A 23,425-nucleotide genomic window follows, 5' to 3' on the forward strand; every position below is an offset into this window, starting at 1 on the left:
TTATGTTAATCGTATGTATGATGGAGAGGGAAACTCCGCTGCGACTGGCTGTGAGAGATTTGTACTTATGTGGCTTGTAGGGAAATAGTGTGTGGTGTTTCTGGCTGCCTGCCAGAACTCTTGTAGTGTGGAGCCTGTTGAACGACTCCTAACAGGCATGCACTTTCCTATAGTAGTGCTGGTGATGGACTGTCTGCTCTCCGTGATCTCTGATAATTATTTTTGTGATTCTTGTGTGCACTTCAACATTTAACAGATTCCGAGCTGAAAATACTGATGGGCTATGTTAACATGTTGCCACCGGACAGAAAAAAACAGGGTACTATGTTATTTTAAGTGGTAAACAGAAAGGCTTTTTGTTTGTTATGCTAAATATTTGCTGAATGACATGAAAAAAACTGATTTCTGAGGTACAGTGTTAAAATTTTGGAGTTGCTTCTTTCCCGGTGAGAGTCAAGCATTGTCATTTGGAATGTTTCACACATTCCTCAAAGTGCTGACAATTTGCTCTGAGAAAGGAGCTCTCCAAAATGAGCATGGTGCTGCGTGTTGGGATGATTGAATCCTCATCTTTGCAAACCCTGTTAAATGTGAATGTAGAAGGAATAATCCTTATGCTTCCCACCTGTTCTTTTAATTCCTGTTCATAGTTTCTGCATTGGTTTGTTTGTTTAATATTACCTTCAGAAATAATATATGTAAATAGAAATTTCATGTTGCTGAGTATAAAATACCAGTACTTATGTATTTTATAGGTGAATCCAAATACTTTTGGGATTTTTAAAAATTTTATTCTATTTTTTCTTTAAGCTGTTGCAATGAGTTTCAGTAGTGGACTGCTGTAATACACAGCAGTAATACAGACACAAGAAACTTGTAAAGACCATATGCCTTCATGCACCATTTACTTTCTCTTTATTAAACATGAGAGTGCTCAATGATGTTTTTTGGATCCTAAGAGTTTAAGAACTTCACTGGAGAGTTAATGCAGAGTTAGGCAGCATGTCAGAGAGCACACTGCTCAAAGAAACTGATACTGAATTAGGGAGAGCAGAGGCACATAGGGAAAGAAGAACATCACTCTGTTAGTATTTAAATTTGGGGAGAGAGTGTATATATATATATATATACATACATTCACCCTTCAGACAAGACACCACATTAACCCACCTTGGTTATGCTTTGTTAAAGGAAGTCAGTTGTGACTCAATTTTTTTCTTATCTACTAGTGGCAGTAGTTACTGAGAAATTGCATACAACAAACATAAGCAATTGTTTTTATACTTACTCATTACCACAGCTAGTGACAAAACTTTAGAGTTCCTGTGTGTCCTTAGAGGTCACAAAACTAGCAGCAGTGGTGTACATCTGAAGGGAATGGACTTCTGGCTTTGTTTCACCCAAAGGCACAATTTAAAGGGAAAAACAGAGAGGTTTCTACTTTTACATTGGTATGGCAACTGGCTGCCACTTGCTTACAAGTTATACTCAAGCAAAGTTTCTTGCCTGGGAGATGTGCAGGAATACCAAAGAACTGACGCTTACTTTCTTATCTCAAACTAGATTTGACCCACCCTTTCCTGAGATGCTTCAATGTTTTCTGTTTTAGTGGTCTTTCCTTTTTCTCCCACAGATGTACCTCTGCAATGGTCTTGTGCTAGAGGTCATACTGTGCCACAGAACTCCTAGGTGCCATCAGTATTAAGCAAGAAAAATCAGAACAATTCCCTACCATTAACTGGCTTACACTTCAGATGTGAACTTCACTCTGTCCTATTTGCTTGTGTATTGTGACCTCTGATCTTAATCTCTCCCTGTCTGCGCAGATAGTAAGCTCTTTTAGGCATGGATTATATCCTGTGTTTGTAGAAGGTAATGAGCTACTGATCCCAGTCTCCTGCTATTTCCAACAGCTATATAACTGTAATATATTCCTGCACAATTTCAATAACAGGATTACTAAACTGTAGTTTACTCTGTCTTTAACTTTTTGTATTAGTAAATCTGAATGACCTTTCTTTGCATCTACCTAAAAATGTATGTTCTGGCAATTTTCCTAAAAGAAACCAAGTCTCTGCCTTTTATTTTCTCCTAGAACAGTTTGAATTTTCTGTTCAAATGGAATTACAGCTTTCAGGACAAGAATCACACCACTGGATTTTTGTTCATCTTACCAAAAAACTAATAAAAAAATCACTTGCTGAAATGCAAATACATACGTAGGTATGTGCATGGCTAGGATCCTTCAAATAATTTTTAAATAATGGAGTACAATGGTAGGTAAAACATAGAAGATTGTATGCCATGTATGCCACAGATTTAAATGTCAGATGTGCAAATTACCTTGAACTTTCAAATTATTAATTGCTGTTGCAAGACTTTCAAGCTTCTGCAGAATGAAAAACTTATCTTCAAATCCAAAATATGCTTAAGGATACCTAGATGAACCAAAATAGTCTGGAGTTCCAGAAAGGATCTAAATCTATCTCTCTGCTGCCCCACACTTCCCAAGAAAAACAAATTTCAATACCTCCAGGTAGTTACTGCACATTAAGTCACTGTGAGGTTGGATGGTCAGTGAGAAAGAACATTGTGTTTCAGTGTTCCTGTTTCAGTGCATTTTTTGTCAGTAGAGAAAAGGAAACACGGAGTGACAACGTTGATAGTCAACCATCAAAAACACCTTTCAGAGCCAAAATTGCATTTTCCGTGATCTTATGTGGTGTACAGTTATGTCCCATTGCCTTTGGGTAAGTTCCAGTATCCACTGACTTCTGCTGCATTGGGTTTAAGCGAACAACTGCAGACTTGCAGTTCAACTGTCAGAAAAAATTACCAAAGGGACTCTTCTGTTGGCCTGAATTTTGGAAGGTTGGTGAGGAGATATGCATTTTCTCTGAGGAAAATGAAAGAACCATGTTGGATTACTCTACCCTACTTCTTCATCCTAATTCAGAATTTTGTATACCCAGTAGGCATCAAGTGCAACTTGAGAGATTTATTCAAAAAAATTTACAAATGGATTCTCAATTTTTAATATACCAGTTATCAATATCATGGAAGGAATTTTTAGTTTTTCTACTTTTAACTTTGAGTTCATTTAAGAGGGTGCTGCTTCCATTTTTTTTGTCATGCCTTTGTGTATCAGAAATGTCCTCAGTGGAAAAATCAGTGTAATACTAATTGAGGCAAATTAATCTCTCCTTGATCTTATTTTCTATTTTCTTTTTATTATCTGACTAAAATCTATTTGCTTGCTTTCTTTATTTCTCAGATAGTCTTTCTGCTCATTTAGCTTCATCCCTGTATTCAGCACACACTATGGCAGCGCTCTTCATTCTCATACTCTGTTTCTGCCCACTTATTTCTGAGTTACTGGAGCAGTTTTATTGTTCTGAACAAGTGTAAAACTACTAGACTTTGGATTTAAAGAAAACCCCAGCCTGCTTCACAGGGGAGGCACTGTGCTTTTCAGTCTAATTAAATTCTCTTCTGATTTCCCTTTTATTTATTTTTAAGCACTGTGTTTTTAGATCATCCCCTGAAATGCTTACATGCTTTGGATTATTCTTGTAATATTTTGAACAATGTCAATCACTTCCTTATTTGGAGCTATTTTCTATTAATTAGGATTTTCTTCCCACTAACACCTAACCCAAAACAGCTGTTTGTCTGACTATTGCTGTTTAAAAACACAGTTCTAACCTCCAGAAAATTCTGGTTCCTCACTTTGTGTGAGTCACTTATTCCTGACTGGCAGGAGGCACACTGCTGTCTCATAGAATTGCATCTGTTCCAGTAGTGTCTATCAACCTGGCAGCATTTCCAAGACCTCTTGTGTTTTGGAAGCAGAATCTGTGGATCAAAGTGGACTTTTAGCCCTACAGCAGTAAACTATGCTTGGAAATTATTTTCTTGGGTTTTTTTTTGCCCTTGATCAGTTCTGTGCAACTCTTGCTTACCAGGGAAGTCTGCTTCTTTGTTAATATATAATGGCACCCCAGCACTTGACCCTATTTCAGTTGCTCCTGAGATTCTGTTCAGTTCATGTGCTACAGTTGCTTTAGTTACTGTACTGTATTTCTTGTATCTGTGTAACATTTGATTTGTAAATGTCTTTTAGCTGCAGGACTTCCTTGAATTTATTACTCTGTTTATTGTCCTCTTAAATATCTCTTTTTGAAATGTCCCAGATTAAAAACACTGCCCACCCCATCTATTTCTTGCTCTCCTCAATAACTTTGTTTATTATTTGTGTTTGTCTTTGTTTATCTAGAGTCTCTTTATCTATTCTTGTGCTGTATTGGGAGTTTATAGAAAGTCTAAAACTGTATTTTCAGGTACAACCATACATTCACATCAGTAGCTTCTCCTGGCTGCTATGTGTGGCATCAGCCTGGTGTACTGGGAATCACAGAATGACAGAATGGTTAAGATCGGAAGGCAACCACTGGTGGGGTCATCTGTAATCTGCAATTGGTGGCAGCATGAAGTGCAGTCAGAGAATTGTTTACCTCTCCATGGTCAGGTTTATCTCCAGCCCTTGTTGCACATTGTGTATGTCATCTGCACCTAGCGGATGTCTCTGTTTTTCTGGAACCACACTGCTGACAGGCACGTCTGTTTTCCTTGAATTTGTTTTGTAAACTTTGAGAACTAAAAGATAAATTACGATCTGGTCTTGCCAATGGTATTCTAGTTTTACCAATAAAATGAAAATAACTTTTTTAATTCAAAGTGTTCCTGAGCACAGAGAGAAAAAGAAGATTAAACAGGGCACTCAGAAAAGTCAACCCACAATAGATGCAGTGCTTTTCTTATTTCCTCCATAGAACAGACGTTTCACTTTATTTCCTCCATAGAACAGACGTTTCACTTTTCTGGCATTTCATGTGAGGCACAAAATAATCCAGAGAATTGTAAACTGCAATTTACTAAAGCCTAATGGCTTTTGTATGAAAGAAGTTCATGTTTCTTCTTTTCATCAAAACACAGAGTACTGGGATATTAACATAAGAAAATGATGTCAGTGTAACTTTTATCCATTAAATCCAGCTAAGTGGCAAATGTAATAAAAGATTTGCCTAATTTATATGTAAACCCTGATTCACTCTTGTGTGTTGATTCCACGTATGTTCAGACAAAAAAAATTATAATACTGACCAGTCACTTGTTGAATGCTAAAACAGGGAATAGCTCATATTCAGGGTTAGCTTCAGGTTTATTTCAGGCTATGACTTATGGGATTTAAGGCACACACTTATTTTAAAACCCATGTGTTTTGTAAACACATCCATCTGAATACATGTCTTTGTGTCTGACACACAAATTTAAAAATCATTCCATTTATTAATTTTTTTTTTGGTGCAGCGACTATGCAAATACTTAATTACAATTTTAGTACTTATGAATCTGAAAAATGTAATCTTTCAGCAGAAAAAAAGTATTTTGTTGATGACTTTAAGTATCTGTAAAAGCCATGAAAAATTCGTGTCCTGTATTACATTTAATACCTGGCTGTCCACATAGGATTTTTTGTTCTGTGAAACTTTAGGTGTTGCCAGAAGAGAGTTGAGAAGGGTGTATGAAGCTTTGTTTCATCTATTGTGCTGGTGCTTTGCTGTGCTCTGAGCTGTGGTTTTCTGCCTGTGGAGGTGACTGCGCACATGAGAATCCTTCCTACCTGTACTAACTTAGTGTCACCTTTAAATGAGTTAGTTCCCACTGCTTGCAAAGGAGCTTTTGAATGAAGAGCCATATTTAGAAACACACATTCTTCTTGTGCAGCATATAATTTAATATCAGCTAAATAAATTATTAATTGCAAGTCTGCCATTTATTGCTGCACTGTGACTCAGCCTGCTGTATGAGTATATTGAACATACATCTTCATAACACTTTCCCAGACTCTTAACTTGGACTTGGATCAGCATGTTCCACACATGCTCCTCTAAATCTTCTCATGTACAGCTGATTTATGCCAGCTCTGTCACAGTGTGAGTGAGCTGGTGTTCTGATATTGTTACTGCTGTTAGCCAAAAACCCAATCAGATGAAGCATTTTTAATACCCCTTATCCCTGCCGGTAAATTACTCTAGCAGCTTGCTACTAAAAGTAGCTGTACCCAGCTTACAGTGCTGCTCAAAATGTTAGCATTGCCACTGCTGCAGAAACAAGGCTACATTTAACCCACTGTGTTACAAATATTTCTGGTTTGGATGAGGTTAGGAAAGCTGATGTTTCATTTAAATATTGCAGAGGAAGCAAAGTTCACCAGGCTGTCATGTCATTTATATGTGAGTGCAAGCTCCCCATCCACCCAGTCAGGTGCTATTTGGTGTGCTGTTGCTGATGCTCTCTGAAGGGCTTTGGCAACACCAAGGGACCCCAGCCCCAGCCAGTGTTGTGACTGAGAGTTGTGGTGGTGGCACCTTCTCATGCCTGGTTGACACAAGCAGGAGGTTCCTGCCAGGATGCCTCTCCATGCATGGGGAGTGGTGATGAATAGGCAGAGTCCCTGTGCACCCCAAGAAGTGTGTGGGGCAAAGCTTGGAAGGTGGGAAGGGCTGTGGAGGGCAGGAGGCCCTTAAAGGAGAGGGCAGACACATGGAAAGAGAGTGGGGATAGAGCATCCAGGTATCATGTGAAGTGTAGAGATATGTAAAAATAGCAGCAGTTTGTCTGGAGCAGGTATTAGTACTATGATGGCCATGGCATGCAATAGAACGGCCCAAACATGCGGGTGAACTTTGCAATCTGCACTGTGGCTCATCAGAAGCGTGCATCCCTCAGCTCCACTGATTTAGAGCCAGCTTGGGGCTGCTGACCTGAGCAGCATTTATGTATCCAAAATACGAGGAAAACATACAATAAAAAACATCAGTAAGAGGGAGAGCAGGATGTATCTTGGGTCATGCAAGGTTTGAAAGGCTAGAAAAGGAAATGTTGAAATATCATTTCCTCTGGCCGCCCTTACATGTTGACACAGCTCCTTTGGGACAGTTCATCATGCCTGAAGCTGTGCAGCCTAAAGGCTTGTCTGCCTGATAATGGAGAACTCTAGTCTCTGACAGACCTTGGGGCCAGGAAAAGAGGAAGGCACACAACACCAATAAACTCACTCACATTTGTTATATTCATCAGTTGCATATTATCTTTGGGGTGCACCCAGAGTGTATGGTGTGAGTCCAATTATTCTGGGTCTATACAGTCAGTTATTTCTTATCAGGGAAATCACCGCATACGTACACAACATGTACTTGTTCCTCAGAAGATATTATTGATAGTGTTATCTGAAGAATCTAATTAGATTATTTTTAGACCAGATTTATAGTCACAATAGATTTTTATTATAGATACATAACTGTATCAGTGTTCATATAGCAGTTCTAGTTCACGGCTTTTGATGTTAAATTACACAAAATATACCATCAGTATACACTAAAAATAGAATATAAATACAACCTTATTTAATAATGAATTAATTAATCCCAATATTTCAGAGTAGACCACATTGTCAATTGGAGTTAGGAGTTATTCTTACCGATGAGTTTCTGTTACATGCTCCTTCCAACTAGAAATAGAGTGAGAGTTTGTACAGTTTTTGGATTTTTACAAGTTTTGTTTTGTTTTTCTTGTAAGCTTAATAGTCTCTATGTTAAAAAGTATTACAGTATTACTTTTAATAAGTATAACTTCATTATTTTTTCTAAAACAACATCCACAAGCATCCTCAGGAAAGCATTGATGTCTGGTGCATTGCCAGTTGTGTTTAATGATTTGTTTTTGCAGCTTCATTCTGCTTGATGGTTGCCAAGCAAGCTTTCAGCATTAATCATGTCTCTGGCTGGGTGTACACTACAGGCAAAACATAAACCCATTACCTGTTAAGATAGCTATTAAGACTCAGACTCCTTAGTTTTCCAGAGCTGGTAAAAGTTTCCTCTAAACGTTGGTACTTTTTTCTCAGGTGTTGAGTTTGTTTACCATTGCTTTGCCCCGGCCCTATGGGGGCCAGCATTGGACTGGAGGTGTCTGACTGCCCCAGGGATGCTCTGCCACGGCTGAGGGTGGAACGCTAAAAGGAACTCATCCAAGATCCTCGTCTCACGGAGCTCCACAGCTTGGAGGGAGAATTCTTAGTGGGAGTGGACTCGCTGCAAAGAGACCATGGCTTCATCCCGACTAGTGGCAAGATCTAGAGACATTGCCAATGTCATGCAACGGCTTCAAGGTAAGTGACTGACCTGGGCTGGTGCTCTCTGCCACACCCTTATAAATTAGAATTTATAATCATAAATTAGAAGTTCCTGTTTTCTACTATACTGAACAGTCAGAGCAATATTTCTGTATTTAAGTAACTTTTCTAATCTTATCTACTGGAAAGTACTTCTAGTATATCTGAAGGGTTTGTATGAGTCCTTTGACATAGCATTAACAGTGATGCTTCAAAGCAGTTGACATGAATGTGGCTCCATGGGACAGTACACTGAATTGAAGGTTCTGAGATTTTGGTTTTAGTTCTGTTTCTTCCAGGTTACCTGATGTGTGTGTCAGTTTTCTCATAGAAAAGAGAATAGAAATTATATTCATCTTTTCCTCAACTACAAAGTCAGCTGGTAGATATTTTATACTGATAGCAATGATTACAGTGCTGTATTATATTGTTAAACGTTGAAGAATTCATAGCTCAGTTAGCTTATTATTAGTCCTCAAGTTGATGACCTTTCAGATAACATATCACAGGATGTCTTTGCAATATTCGTTGAGTATTCATTATGGTTTAATATTCCTATACTATAGCATCGCTAAATAAATTTATTGTGTTTTCTTAGAAGTTATACACCTAACTGCTGCTGCTAAAAGCTTGCATTTTTTGTTTTTTTGGTTTTTTTTAAATTCAAATAATGATATTGACTAGAAACAAATTCTCAGTGCTGCTGTAGATTTCATCTATTAACTTTAGAACTTGATCATAAATCCCTGGCCTTCCTTCCTCTCCTAGTTTCCACTGACTTCAACAAAAGCTTATAAGCACAGGACCTTTGATACCCCCTTCTGCATCCTCTAAATCTGGAAGCTTAATCTGCTTGTGGGTTTTCTTTCCATTTATTTTTTTCAGTTCGGGAGATCTGAACTTAGCTTCCCAGCCACCAGCTACTACTAGTGTGAATGATTTCCATGTAGCCTCAGTAGATAAATTGAAAAGATAGATAGAATAGATAAATTTGTCCTGTTTAGACCTCCTACAACACTTCATCAATTCCAGTATGGTTCTCCTTGATTTTCTTCAGCCTTTTGTGCATTTACTATATGTTCCCATTCTTTTTTTATGTCTACTAATTCTTAGGACACAATGTTGGAAAATGACTGTGCAAAGTGCCAACAAACATAGAGTGAGGAAATATTTCATGCTCAGAGGATTTATGGTTTAAACATTAGACTAAGACACAGTGTGTATATCACAGGATACTATACATTTGCATGAATTGATGTTAGTAGTAGGTATTCCAGAAAATATACTGAGAGACTTGAAGCAAGAAATGAAATGATTGCGAAACTGTGAGACCTTCTGAGGAATATGAGGAAATGCATGAGAGAAATGGCAGGGGTATTCAAAGGTTATGGAGGCATATTGCAAAGGAAAGCATCATGGAGCTGAACTATGTCCAGAGAGGATTATCCAGGGTGCTACTCTGAAGCAATGTATAAGGAGGATGCTACAGAACATACTTACAGAGTGTGGGGACCATTAATTATCAGACTGGTGTGTGCTAATTTCTAAACATCTGTAAAGCTGTTGCTGCCAAAATAGCTCTTCTATTTATTTGTATTTTGGGGGTTTTTTTGCACTTTTTCTTCACTTTTATGTATTTGGCTCTGCTGAAATCTGATACACAGTTTGGTCTACTATAATGCTTTTGACATTATTTTATTTTTTGGAAATTAGGCAAAAATAGTTACATGAATTCTGAATTGAAGACATTTTAAAAGAACTAAATGGAAATTTGGCATTGCATGTTAATTTCAAGTCAAACCTGTAACTGCATTATTTGCTTCTCAGATGAAATCAGCTCAGCTTGGTGTTGATGGGATCTGATTTTGCTGCAGATGCACTATTTCAATAAATCACCTGTGCCAAAGCTAGAGTGCTTGGAGCCTAAATCTTTTTTTAGTCTGTGGTTCTGCATTATGGATGAGCAGGCAGTCTGCACTGCGTCTACCTAAGCCCTTGTGTATTGAGGTTGCTCTACCTTTCAGAAATTACAGTCAGCTGAAATAGGAGTAGATGGGCATAGGAGCACAGAGATATTTCTTGGCGTGTTTGTGTGGCAGCGCAGAATCAGTGCAGAGCCGGGTGCACAGCTCAAGGTGAGAGTGGAACTGACAGCATTCAAGATGTAACAGGAATGGCACTGGTTTGGGGGATCCTCAGTCAGTGCAGAGCTGCAGCTGTGCTTTACAACATCTGTTTTTGTACCTGCCTGTAAGCTGAGGCAAGAGAGTTCTTCTTGTGTGATACTGTTTAGACAGTGCTGCAAGATGTCAGTGCTGGAAATTCATCAGCGTTGAGAGGTAAAGCAAGCTGTGCTCCCACCTCCACATTGTTCTCATATTTGCCTCATGGGTTTCCAGTGAGTGTTTGTGGTGGGAGAGTTAGCAAATACCAGAAAAATGCCACTCTTCACTGGGATTCTCAACACCAGTTTTGAAATATCTGCTGTACACACTTTTAGTGAACACAACTATATATGCTCCCATAAAATCAGAGCAACAAGTTGATTCTGTGTTGGTTGTTTTTTGTTTGTTTGTTTTTTTTTAAATACAAATATTTCCAGTCACTTGCCTTTGGTAATTATGACATTTGCAATACACTCTGTACATATACAGAGTTTTTAAATAACGCTGTGTATCACTGGCTCAGAAATTCCCCTAGAACAAACAGCCAAGACAAACTTGCTAATTCTAGGTTTTGTACAGTACCTTATGCTTCCTACTTTCTCGTATTATAAAAACACCCATAGAACCTGAGCAGAACCAGTGTACACTATCAATATGAGTTACATTCCTGAGACTGATTTTTGAATTATTCTGGGAATTAAAGCCAGTTGGCACAAAAGTACTGCTCCTTAGCCTACAGGAAGTACAAGTTCATTGGCATTGTAATTGTACACTAAAGATTCTTAAAGCATCTTTGATAGCTACAAAAATCAAAGCAAGGAGTGCTGGAGGACAAGATAGTAAATCTCTTATGAGTTTGTAATCTCTGCCATCACAAAATGCAATCTTTTCTGTTAGCATGCACTGTTACAGGCAAACTGCATTCATGCTCATGCTGTTCTGAAGAAAGAAAAAAACTGGAAAAAAAAAAGAGTCTTTTTTGTCCCAATTCTCAGAACCTTGTTGTTCCATTATGCTGACTTGTTCTTACTGGTTTGCAAGGTGATGTTGAACAGTCACTGTAACAGGCTTTTCTAATTCTTACTTTTCCATCCCTCTGTGTTTTTTTTCCTCTTCAGTTTCTCATTTAGTAGTCTGTGCTGTATGAAGACTTTTTTGAGTGCCATTATATTTATTATTGGGTGGTCCATTTAGTCAAACAGGATACTTTTTTTCTTTTTTGTAATGGAAGATCAGAAATTCAGTCTCCACTACCATCTAAACATATATTCCACCCAAATTAGGTTGCTGTTGTATAACCGGTATTTTGAGACTGTTATCGTTTTAACTCCATGCAGTAAAACCAATTCTCAAGTGTACAAAGTACAATTTAAAATTTTTTACAAGCAATAACTTTGTTGTCTTAAAAAACCCTTAAAAAACCCTCTACTCTAGAAGCGTGAAAAAATTATTTTCAATCTTTCATTTCTTCCGGATTGCACCACTGTTCTTATTAGGCGGTTAAACTTACTTTAGATTGTGGGTATTTTGGGGTTTTGTAAACTCACTGTAGAGACACTTCATGATGTAGAAAAATCTAAGGTGGGAAAGCAAGCAATATGGTCATGCATGAAGACTAACCACGCTGGAAAGGAGACATTGTTCTAGTAACACTCATACACTCCAGAAAAGCTTCAAAAAGGTCAAATTAGCTTCAAGCCTAGTCCTTATTTTATGAAAAATTACCTACAACTGACTGTCATCTTCTGTAGTTTTATGCTTTCCTTACATCAGCACTATTCACAGAATGTTGTGGGTTTGGTTTTCGTCTGGATTGTCCTTTCTTCCTTTCCCCCCCATCCTCTTCCCCTTAAGTTTTGGCTCTTCTTTTCTTTCCTTTTACACCCTAGCATTTCTTTTCCATACCAGCAGCCATTAACTAAACAATACTTTTCTTTTTCTGTTTAGCTGATAGTCCCTTTGTTAATGTGTACCTTTGCTGGTGTTTTCCTGTTTTTCTCTCTTGAGTCAACCGTGCCAAGAGCCACAGTTTAACATTAAGCTAGGATGATTCAACAGATACCTGCTGCTGAAAATACCTTGCTTCACTGCACACACATTCCAAACTTCGTTTTTACCAGTACAGTAATTTCACAATTATAAGCCGCACCATTTTGACTAAAATTTTGCTCCCAAACCGGAAGTGCGGCTTACATTCAGGAGCAGCTTATGTATGAACAAATTTTGGAAATTTCCCAACTCGGAAGTCTGAGACAGCAGCAGCCCCGAACCGAGCCGGAGCCCACCCGGCCCTGGGTGGCGGGGCAGTGGTGGCGCAGCGGCAGCACTGCCTGGCCCCGGGGAGCGCGGTGGCGGCACTGGCCGGGCACGCTGCTCCCCTGTCTCCTGGCGGCAGTGGTGAGTGGGGCTGGGGCCGCTCCCTGGCGGCTGCCCCGAGCAGGGCCAAGCCAGTAAACCCCGTGTTTCTGTTACTAATTGGCAACTTTGTGAAAGTTACACGTGGATCCTCGCTGCGAATGAAAGTGCGGCTTACAATCCGGTGCGGCTTATTTATGGACAAAGAACGAAATGTTGCCGACACCTGGACCTGCAGCTTATAATCAGGTGCAGCTTGTAATCGTGAAATTACTGTAATTTTCTTCTTATCTCAGACCTGAACCATCTGAGAATTGGTGTGTAGAGGGCTCCTGGGAAAAAGACAGTGTCTTTCCTTCAGTGCCATGTACCATTTTATTGTTGGCAAACCAAAGTGGAAGATCACGTTTGTAAACATCAGCAAAATTGAAAAGGTGGGTTTGATCAGGAAGGGCATTCTGCACATCTTTGCCCAACTGAGTTTTACCCCCATATTACAAACATTTCTCTGGTCAAGATTTCCTTCTGTCCAGTTTGCTTGTGTATACTGGTTCCATGTAGTCATGCTGGTGCCTTTTTCTTGCAGTCTTTCACTATCTAAAACGTCCCAGTTTGATCCCTGTATCTTTCTTGGATTTTTCTTGAATTACAGAAAATGACAGAGTAAATTTTTAGTCTATTGGGTAAGAAAATCTAGTATCTAAGGCAATTCATTATTCCCTTGGCAGTATGTTAAGAGAAAATAAACACTTTTGACTCTATTGACTGGTATGAACTCCTTTATCTCAAGGTCAAGTAAATCTAAATGATAAATTGGGAATCTGAATAACATTACACATTACATGTTACTTAACAAGAGGAGGTAAAACAGGATTTCAGTCTCTTTTTTTATTATTTTTCAGTGTGAAAAGATTTAAATTAATGCTATTTTAGAACAAAATGCTGAAATACAAAGTTCATGTGTAAAGGTTAAGACAGCCAAAAGAAAACCCCACATCATAGCTGGAAAGAAAAGTATTAAAGAGTAACAACAATGTTTTAATCTACTACAACAAAAATGTGTGAAAGATAGTCTGGACCTGGGGATATTCAAGTTAAATATTAGTCAATACTTGATAAGGGAAGTTACTAAGGCATGCTGTAAAATCATCATTTTTAGAAGTATTAATTTTGGTTTATGCATATTCAAGCAAGTTCACTGAGAATCCACTTCTTTTTTTTTCTGACCCAGGTATGTGGTGGTAATAATCTGATGTATTGCTGGTAAAGAGAAGTTCTGAACTACCTTTAGGTATTGCAAAAACTTGGGGGAAAGGATATGATCAAAACATTTCACTAGTAGTACAAATGATGAAGTATGAACTGAATTTAGGTATCATGTTATATTAGAATATTTTGTCATATAGTTAGACTGTTTTGACATATGGTACAGTAAGTATCTCGGTGGAAAAAAACATATGCTACCTTTTTATTTTTTTAACTGCAGTTAGCTTTCACTTTGCATTTTCTTCAGTGAGAACACAGTCCTGGGGCAATATGTGAAATGCAGAATGTATTTTAGTGAGGCATGGTCCTGTATTTTTATCTTTAGATTTTTTTTATCATTAACAAAGTGATTTAAAGTATATTTTTAGAATTTTTTTAAGTTAATGTTGCCATCTCTTTGCTTACACTTTTTCTACTGCTTTTGACCACAAAACTAACAATATAAATCAACATATTCCTACTTACTTTTTTCCCATGCTTTCACTTTTGATTATGACAGTACAGTTTCCACAGGTTGTTAAAATAATCTGTGCTCCTCTTTCCACTTGGTTAGTCAACCAGGATACAAAGCACTAAAAATCACACATAGCTACATATATATATTTGCATTTGAGTTGCTTTTGAAGAAAAAAACACACATTTTTCCAATTTTAATCTGGGATAAAGTATATATTTAGGGCAGAAAATGGCTGACACAGCGGTGTCTCGCACTGAGAGGGATTGCTTTGGTTTGGATGTGAAGAAACACAGTTCAAAAACTGAAATTCTTCTCCTATGCTACTATTAAAACACTGACAGGATTCGTTACACAAAATGTAGGAGGCAAAATGCAGGAGGAAAATCTTCCTTGGACTATTTTATGGATGGTGGTTAAAATGCTGTGTCTTAAATATAGTGGATATCTGAAACATGTCAGGCAAGTTGTGTTTTACATGAACTTGTCTTCAGCAGCTCTGTGCTGCTCACTATGATTTGACACATTTGTATGTGGGCATCCACACTGCAGCTGTTTACTTTTGGTTTGATAAAGTGTTATCTGAGGCTCAAAAACTGTTTTCAGTTAAGATTTTGTCTCAAAATAACATCTGCCATATTTGTTACTGGTGTGAAAGGAGATATTTCAGGAAGCCTAAATAGGGACAATTATGTGTCAATTTTGATGGTTTAGTGAAGATAGAGATTTTGAGAAGGAAAATATTGCAGTGTGTAGTTTTGAGCATGCCCCCTCTATTCTGACAGGCTGCTAGACAGTTATTTTAGTTGGGGGTATCAAGGAGCAGAATATCTTCAAAATATTTTGATGACATGTTTTTGTATGCAGGTTAGACAATTTATCAGTTGTCTGTTTTGTGATTGCCTATTTCTATTATATACACTGCAGGCTTGGACAATTAAAATTTATTTCCTCAGAACTGTGCTGTAATACCTTCCTACAATATAGTTTGGTGCATTATTTAATTTGAACATAGCTTATTGTAATCACCATAGATATTGCTCCCTTTTGGAGTGCCACATTTGTTGTTTTTTTAATCCTAGAGGAACTGAAAAATGCAGGAGGACATGTAATTAATAGGGATTAAAATAGTTTTTTGGATGAGTTACTGCTGATCATGCTTCTATACTGATGTAGAGACTTTTGTACTATAAAGGCAAAATATTTCAGTGAGGAAGTTCACTTTTTTTGCAATTTTGCTGTAATAATGTTTTGCCCATTTGTAGAAATTAAAGGCTTCACTATCTTCATTTATCAGGATGAGAATATATTTGCAGGTAGAAAAAACACATGGATGAAAAATAACACGTAACAAGTATTAGTAATTTATTCCAGACTTTTTTATAGAATACCATTTTTATTTTGCACTTTAGACTTCATTTGCTTAAAAATATCCTTGTTTCTATCACAAAGCTTCTCCTTGTGACTCATATCACTGAGTTCTAATTATAGACTCACACTGAGGTTTTTTGGTTGGCAGTTGCATGTATCCAAGTGAATTGTCTATTACTGGGTGCAAGAAAACAGGCTACTTGTTCTTTCTTTCATCCAAGATGAGAAAGAGCTTTATGAGGGAAGTGTCAATGACTTATTAAGAATCCAGTAGTCTAGAAAGAAAGAAAACCCACCAAAATCCCCCTCTCTAGCTCTTTGGAATTTATGTCTCCATGGTAAACTAAAAAGAGATGTTTGAAAGATATTATTGCATTTTGCAAGAAGTTATAGCTGATTGCCTAATTGCACAGCTATTTTTAAAATTCAAATTCTGATTACTAGTATTTGGTGATGTAAGGTTTTTTTCTCACGTGTTAGTAGATTTTAATTTGGGGCCTCTCCATGTACAATGTTCTTCGCAGAAGGGTGTAAAGAAACTGGGACTGACATTAAAAAACTATGCTCCATCCTATACTTTGAAGGAGTTCCTGATTATTTCTCAGTGATCTCAATGGCATTTTAATTAATATCAAATCTGTTAGGGAAGTAGCAGAAGATCAGCTTGATGTTTCATGATAAGCAGCCTCCAGGTAAAGAGGAGAAATGCTGAGTTACTGCGCGGCAAAGACAGTTCTTGGACTCCAGCTCAGCCCCTGCATGGCTGGGCCTGGGGTCCAAGAGCTTATAGCTTAATCTGCGCTCCCCTCTCTCTCTGGTTTATCTGCCTTACATGCTTTCCCTGCTGAGGAGTCATTGGTAGCAGAGATCACCATGAAATATCTTTTGGACTTCATTGCACCCAACATAAACATTAACATATTAAGAGATGTCATTTTATTGTAATTTCACTAGATTTTATGTAATTACTTTTCAGTATTTGTTACATAGTCTTTTATACTTTTAAGAGGATTATGCCCTCGCTGATGTACATTGGTTTAAGTGACTATGGAGAATGTATGTAATCTTGTTGTAACACTGTTAGGCTTGTGACACAGCCCTGCCAAACCTGTAAATCTCTAAACTGAAAACTCTGGTATTCATGTAGAGAAAAGATATATCTAGAACATTTAATAACACCTTGTACCCACGTAGCCATTACTGCAGAACAAGAGTTGAGATTTAGTTTATCCAAATCACTGAGCTTCTTTAGCTATGCCAGTGTAATTCCAGGACAATTCATCATCCCCTTACAAAGGTGCCAAAGGCTTGTACAAATGTGGTAGAATGTTTGCTTGCTTTCTGCACCTCACTCTTAGAGGCCAGCTCATGTACCTTGCCATAACTGCATAGCCTGCGCTACCTCCACCAGCTTGCTGGGGAGTCACCATCAGCGTGCCTGGGTGGGCACAGGTTGCTCGCTGTACCGTGCAGACTTCCTGTAAGTCTTTGCCTAAGGTGCTATTGCGAGAAAGCCACAGACCTTGTCAATGTAGCAGCTGTTGTGTAAAGACTTTATCTTAAGCTCATTAAAACAGAGGGAAAAAAAATCTTCTTTCCATAAGGTGAAGGGAATGAACTACAACAGCAATTGTACATTAAGAGTATTACTGTTAGCTTTCTGGTCTCGGAGGGTGAAAACCCCCCAGCTCTGCGTGCAAGAGCACGGTGTTCAAGATGATTTGTGACCAAGCCAGTGTAGCAAAGCAGAATATTTACTTGCTTAAAGTGACTTATACATTAAAAGAAAAAAGAAAGAAATCCTACTTAGGAATGGAGCTTGTAGTTCTGAGGCTTGTTTGTTTATGAGAAATTACGGTAATTTTTAGTAAATTCACTTTTGGACAGTGCATTCATCCTCCCCAGGAAATTCAAGTAAACTATTACAGTAGAACCTGTGTAAAGAGCTATATCTTTTTTCTGTTTGTTTAGGCCAGGGTTTCTATTTTATTGTCTCATCTGCCAAGACATCACTAAGCTTTTCTAAGTCCATGTGGTGCAGCCATTCCCAGTTCTGAGGCTGCAGACTGCTCCTGGTTTCTACAAGACAAATAATGCAGACAAATTTTCTCTTTTACTTGACTCTAGAAGCATCCACTGGGTAATGCAGAAACATCATGTGGTTATTCAGGAGAGAATCAAGAGTCAGCATCACCAGTTACAGCAGTTATGAGCCAGTTGTAGCACCCTGGTCATTCTCTGCTGGGAGCCGAGTGCTGTTTTGCAGCCTGGGCATTCCTATTCCATTCACTCATAGGTGAACCTGATGTGCCTTATTAGAGGGAGGACAAGAAGTACCTTTCAATGGAAGTCACAAAGCTTGAGCTCCCATTCAGATGAGGAGAGGAGTGTTGGGAATGGACCCTTCACTGAAATTTATAGCCCACCTGGCATTTTTTGGAGTGGATTGTCACAGAGCTCAGACTGTGATGGTGAGATGTTTCTTAAATCAACCAAAACTCAAGTTTGTGGATGGGAGAGACAGAGGTGGGACTATGCAATGATCAATCACAAATCAGTGAAAAAAAAAGTGATCAAGCCACTGTGTTATCAGAGGTCTCCAGGCATAAACATTTGTTAGCAGTAATAAAACACTCTGGTTTGAGACTTATTAGACAGGACATAAGTCTAATTAGCCTGGATTTCTGGCCATTTTGCTTTACTGAAGTTGTGCATTGCAGGAAGAATAAGATTTGAAAAGGCATTTGGCCACCTGGAGATAGACAACTGCCATAAAAAGGCATGATGTGCATTTTTTATTAACTCTTTAGATGCCTTTTCAGTTTCAAAGACCTGAGTATTTTATAATCCTATCCACAAACAAAAAAATAGAATTAAAAATTTTCAATAAGATTGTATTGAGATTCTAATTAGTATTAAGAAATTACAAGTTTATTATTTGCAATTTTATTTAATACCCTAAACATAGTTAATATTTCTAAATTTAAATTCTTGTCTGTCAGCAGTTGTGAGATTAAGTCAGTGTGCTATCCTGGAACTACTGATTTTGTTCTTTAGAGTTATGTCCATTAAGTAAAAGAGAAGCCATGTGACCACCTTGTTTACATTTCTAAAATACATATTCATCCTACTAAGAAACTACAGCTTTATTGAAAGCTTTGTATTGATTGCTGCTTTTTCATTCAAATTAATGAAATCTTTCATAAATAGAAAGCCTTAAATTGCTGTGAAGATTTTGCTTTCTGGTTCCAAAAGAGAGAGGAGCTGATTTTTTATTTTTTTTTCTTGTCTGACTCTCTCAGGAGCAGAAAATCTGCTGCTTCTGCATTGCAAGGTATTGTGGAAGGAGTTTTGTTGTATAATCTGCTTTCCTGGTCTTGCTTTCCAGAATGGCCTTTTGTTTGGTCACTTTGGTGAGCTTGTACAAACCCTCATTGCATAATTCTTCCTTTCATAATCCTGAGCCTGTCTTTTCATTTGTGTGGTTAGTAAGAGAGCTGGAGGTGTGATCAACGGCCAGAAGTAATTTGAATAAATGAGAGGAATCATGAACAGTTAAATGTTGTGTTTATATCTGGTTTCTAAGAGACTAACAGTTTAGGTTTACTGTTTCTGTGTGTTTGTATTTGAGATCTTGAGCACATTTAAACCCTGTGTTCCCTGGGCACGCTTGTGTTTGCACAAAAGAAGTTACACTTTGTATTTATCAGTAAGACCTCATCAGTTTTGAACAGGAAATTACATCCATTTATGAACGAGATTAAATAATGACATGCCATTGTGCTAATTCTTAACTAGTCAAGGTGGTTTTGTCTTGCCTTTTTTTTCTCTTTTTTTTTTTTTTTTTTTTTTGGTAGGGTGGAGGTGGGCTGTTTGGTTTGGTTTTTGGTTGGCTACCAAGTATGTAGTGAAGTAGCACATTTTGACCTGTGAGGGAGGTAAAGATAGTATCACTCTCTGGGTTGGAATGAAACAGAGAAGTCTCATTCTCACCAAAGTGTAGGATACAACATGTCCTTTACTGCCATCAGGAAGAATAAATCAATTCCTAAAGCTACTGAGCTAGCTCAGTACCCAAATGTTTCTACAAATCAGGTGCACACATATCTCAGTACATGAAAGTACTGACAGAAATTAGCTCCACATGTTACAAGTAGTTACAAGTAGTTATTTCTGTTTATTATTGATAGCTGGTTGTTCCTATTGAAGGGCTGAAATAGTGTTATGAGGAATAGGAAGTACCTTAAAATTTGGCTTAACATCTTCAGCAGTGTATTTGAAAAGTCACACTCTAAGTTTCACTGGTGTATTTTCTTCACATTTTCTACACTATTTTATGCTAATAACCAAACCTGAAAGTTTTACAGGCTGCAATACTTTAAAAGAAATAGTTAAAATGTTTACCATAGTTAAAATGCCAAACATTTAGGGTGCAAATATGCAGCTGTTTAAGGTGTGACAATACAACAAGTATTGTCCAGTTGGAATGCTGATTGCCAGCAGATGCATATTTTGAATGAGGCCAAATCTGGAATCTATGTTCAATGATATCATTAATTAACACAACATTAGTGAGAATGGTTAAGGGGTTCAGGTTATTCTCCCAGGCTTATGATTAAGTTTAAAACTGTCAAGCTGAATTATAGTAATGTCACAGGAACTGCAAAACACCCTATATATATATATATATATATATATATATATATATATATATATATATATATATATAAACAGACACGTGAAAATGTGCACTAAGTTTTCTCTGTAGGGAAGGAAAAGTGGTAGATCAAATTCTCAACTCTTGGCTACTTGTTTCTGCTAAAGCAGATTGTAAAGCATGGAAATCAGAGCTGAGTGGAACATTAAACAGTCTTAAAAAGAAAAAGCCCGTTTTACACACACACATACATGTGCACACACACACATCTTGTAATGCTTAGATGTAATTACATAGATGTAATGCATCTATGAGAAAGATAGATTTGTAATTAAAGGTTAGATAAAAGGCTTTTAATAATTAATTTTCAAGGAAACAACAAGCTAACGCATAGGAATGCACATAGAATTGAAAGAAAAGGAAATGAAAGTGAAAGGAATACATATAGGCTTCTGATAGGTAGAAATGTAAAAAAAAATAGCAAGGAAAGAAGATTGGATGTTGAGAGGAGCAACAACATTGCCTTGAGAAACAAGAAAGAGAGAAGCTGCTCTACATCTCTGAGCATAAAAACTACTATGGCAGGAGTTTCAACTGTGTTATTGTTTGTGGACTTTCTCAGTCTCAATTAACATCTAAGAGCATGTTTCAAAATCCTTACATGCAAAAAAGAGATGTCTTTCATCTGAATAAGTAATTTTAGTTCAGGATACAATCCAAGTGGCTCTACCACCATCACTTGCTTGCTCCCTATCAGGATTTTACTAATTACTAGATGACAGGTGGATGCTGAGCTGTGCTTCCCTGATCCTGCAACATTCTCTTGCACTTGCCCTGGCAAGCAAGAGCTGTCATTAGTCTATTACAAAGAATTACCTTGGTTTCTTCTCTCTTCCTGATAAATGGATCTCATTTTATAGGTGATTACTTTGGTTTCCAAATAATTTAAAGCCCTGAGTACTTGTAATTAGAGCAGTTTCTTACCAGTCAATTGCTACCTTCTGATTTTCTCTGGCCTCTTTTACTAAAATCTGTTGCTTGAATTTCTTTACACTCCAAAAGCTTCCAATTTAATTACATATTTTTCTAATAATTTTCTTAGATGAGAGCAATTTATTTCACATTATCTGTATTTCAACATTTTTCATGTTTTTTTGTAGCAGAACCAGAAAGAATTAAAAACTTGTTAATAGCTGATTTGCATATAGTTAAGAATGTGCAGTGCTACTGTTCAGATTTATTGATAGACATTATCCTCTAGATTTGTAGGCATTTCCATCTAGATTTATATTCTGGCATAGAAATATTTAACTTGAGATGCTGAGAAATGAAGATACAACTCAATAACTTGTCGCTGAAACCATATGCTGCATTTACATGACCTTTTTCACTCTGTCTCAGATCAGTGCTACAGGATGCTGATCATCTGTTCACCAGAAAGATTTTTATTTTTTTTGCCTGTGACTGGACAGAATTCGTGGCTGATTGCCAGCAATGCTGGACATAAGCTGCTTTGGCAGATTTACCCTTTTAAAACTGTGCTTTATTTGCAGGGAAAATTGTCTCCTTTCCCACATACAGGAAAAAGCAAAACCAATGGAAAAAGAACCCTTCAGAAAAAGATTGAGATAAATCTAGTGCTAAAAAGTCACTATGGAAAAGAAATCCTAAGCTTAATGTTTTTAAGTTCACTGGGTTTCTGTACTCACAGTGAGGACTGACTGTAACCAGTAAAGACAAAATCAGATTAAGTTGTTGGGTAGTGATATAATGTATAATCTAATAATCTAATCTCTCTAGTTTCCCTTTTCTTCACCTATTTTACCATCCAAATTAGGAGAAGGTATACATCTGAACTTCTTTCTGTAGCTGAGACTCAAATACAGATTGAAAATACAAACTTTAGGCTAGCATAAGACTTTTTCTTGCTTTAAAGAAAACACTCAGACCTTGAAGCCAGTGTGTTGCTCTGGAGTAAGACCTAGGCAGACTGAGACAGACACTTTTGAAGAACCTAGCACAAGATGCACCAGATAAGACTCTGAGCTAAACTGAAAGAAACCATGTCTGTGAAACCAGGAGATTCTGTCCTGATCACCTACACAATTTCAAAATCCAGTCCTGAATGGTGCTGTCTCTCCTGTGATCCCATAAAAGTGAGAACTGGAGCAAAAATGGGCACAGGGAATCTCTTCTCCATTTGCAAATATTACCACATTGATTAATTTTGCATTGAACTGTGTGTGAACGTGTATGTGAAAAAGGGAACACATAAGGACATAGAAAAGGAAGTTGTCCAAATGAATAAGTTCCTCTTACCTCTCAGATAAGCAGTTTGCATTTTGCAAGTCAAGATTGCCTAAGATAGTAAATTTACAGAAATAACTGTAGCTTCACTGTTCAAAGGCAGGCCTCTGAACATGAGACTTACTGGACTCCACATATAATGAAACCATACTGGAGGAGAAAGGATTTGAAAGTATGGCTTTGTGTTTTGGAGCTCAGTGTTTCAGGGGCTGCATGCATTCCTGCTTGTTGGAAGGAGTTTGTATGGATGGGAATCAGGAAGAGATCTCTTTGCTTGCCTGCTAGTCTGGGTCCAGAGCACCTTGAATATTGAAATTTGCATATGATATGACTTTTATCAATATTAATACTGTGCCCTTGGACACTTGCTTCAACAAGTCTTGGGCTCCTGGTGGCCACTTTCAGATCTTCAGTCTGGATTTAATCTCTTTAGCAGTTCAAAGTTGGAGGTAATGTATCAGTATATGTGTATAAGCACAAATATAAACATAGTAAAAGATATTTCAGGTCCAGTTGATCAAATTACTATCTAAACCAAAATGTTTGCTACATTCCAAACATAAAAGAATAATCCTTAAGGGAGTACATAGGTCGTTGTCATCTAATTGGCAAGG

At 37.5% G+C, this 23,425-nt stretch overlaps 1 protein-coding gene across 3 annotated transcripts in view; it reads left to right on the plus strand.

The window, feature by feature from the left end:
- Positions 1-7,969: 7,969 nt before the first annotated feature.
- SYNE1 (spectrin repeat containing nuclear envelope protein 1) overlaps positions 7,970-23,425 on the plus strand; it is a 289,881-nt gene continuing 274,425 nt past the window's right edge. For all 3 annotated transcript variants that reach the window (XM_033056260.2, XM_033056262.2, XM_033056276.2), the window contains exon 1: positions 7,970-8,233. In XM_033056260.2, coding sequence (XP_032912151.1) covers positions 8,170-8,233 — 64 coding nt within the window. In that variant the 5' untranslated portion in view covers positions 7,970-8,169. The remainder of the gene's footprint in view (positions 8,234-23,425) is intronic.

Source organism: Catharus ustulatus, chromosome 3 (genome assembly GCF_009819885.2).
Source record: "Catharus ustulatus isolate bCatUst1 chromosome 3, bCatUst1.pri.v2, whole genome shotgun sequence".
Taxonomy (NCBI): Eukaryota; Metazoa; Chordata; class Aves; order Passeriformes; family Turdidae; genus Catharus; species Catharus ustulatus.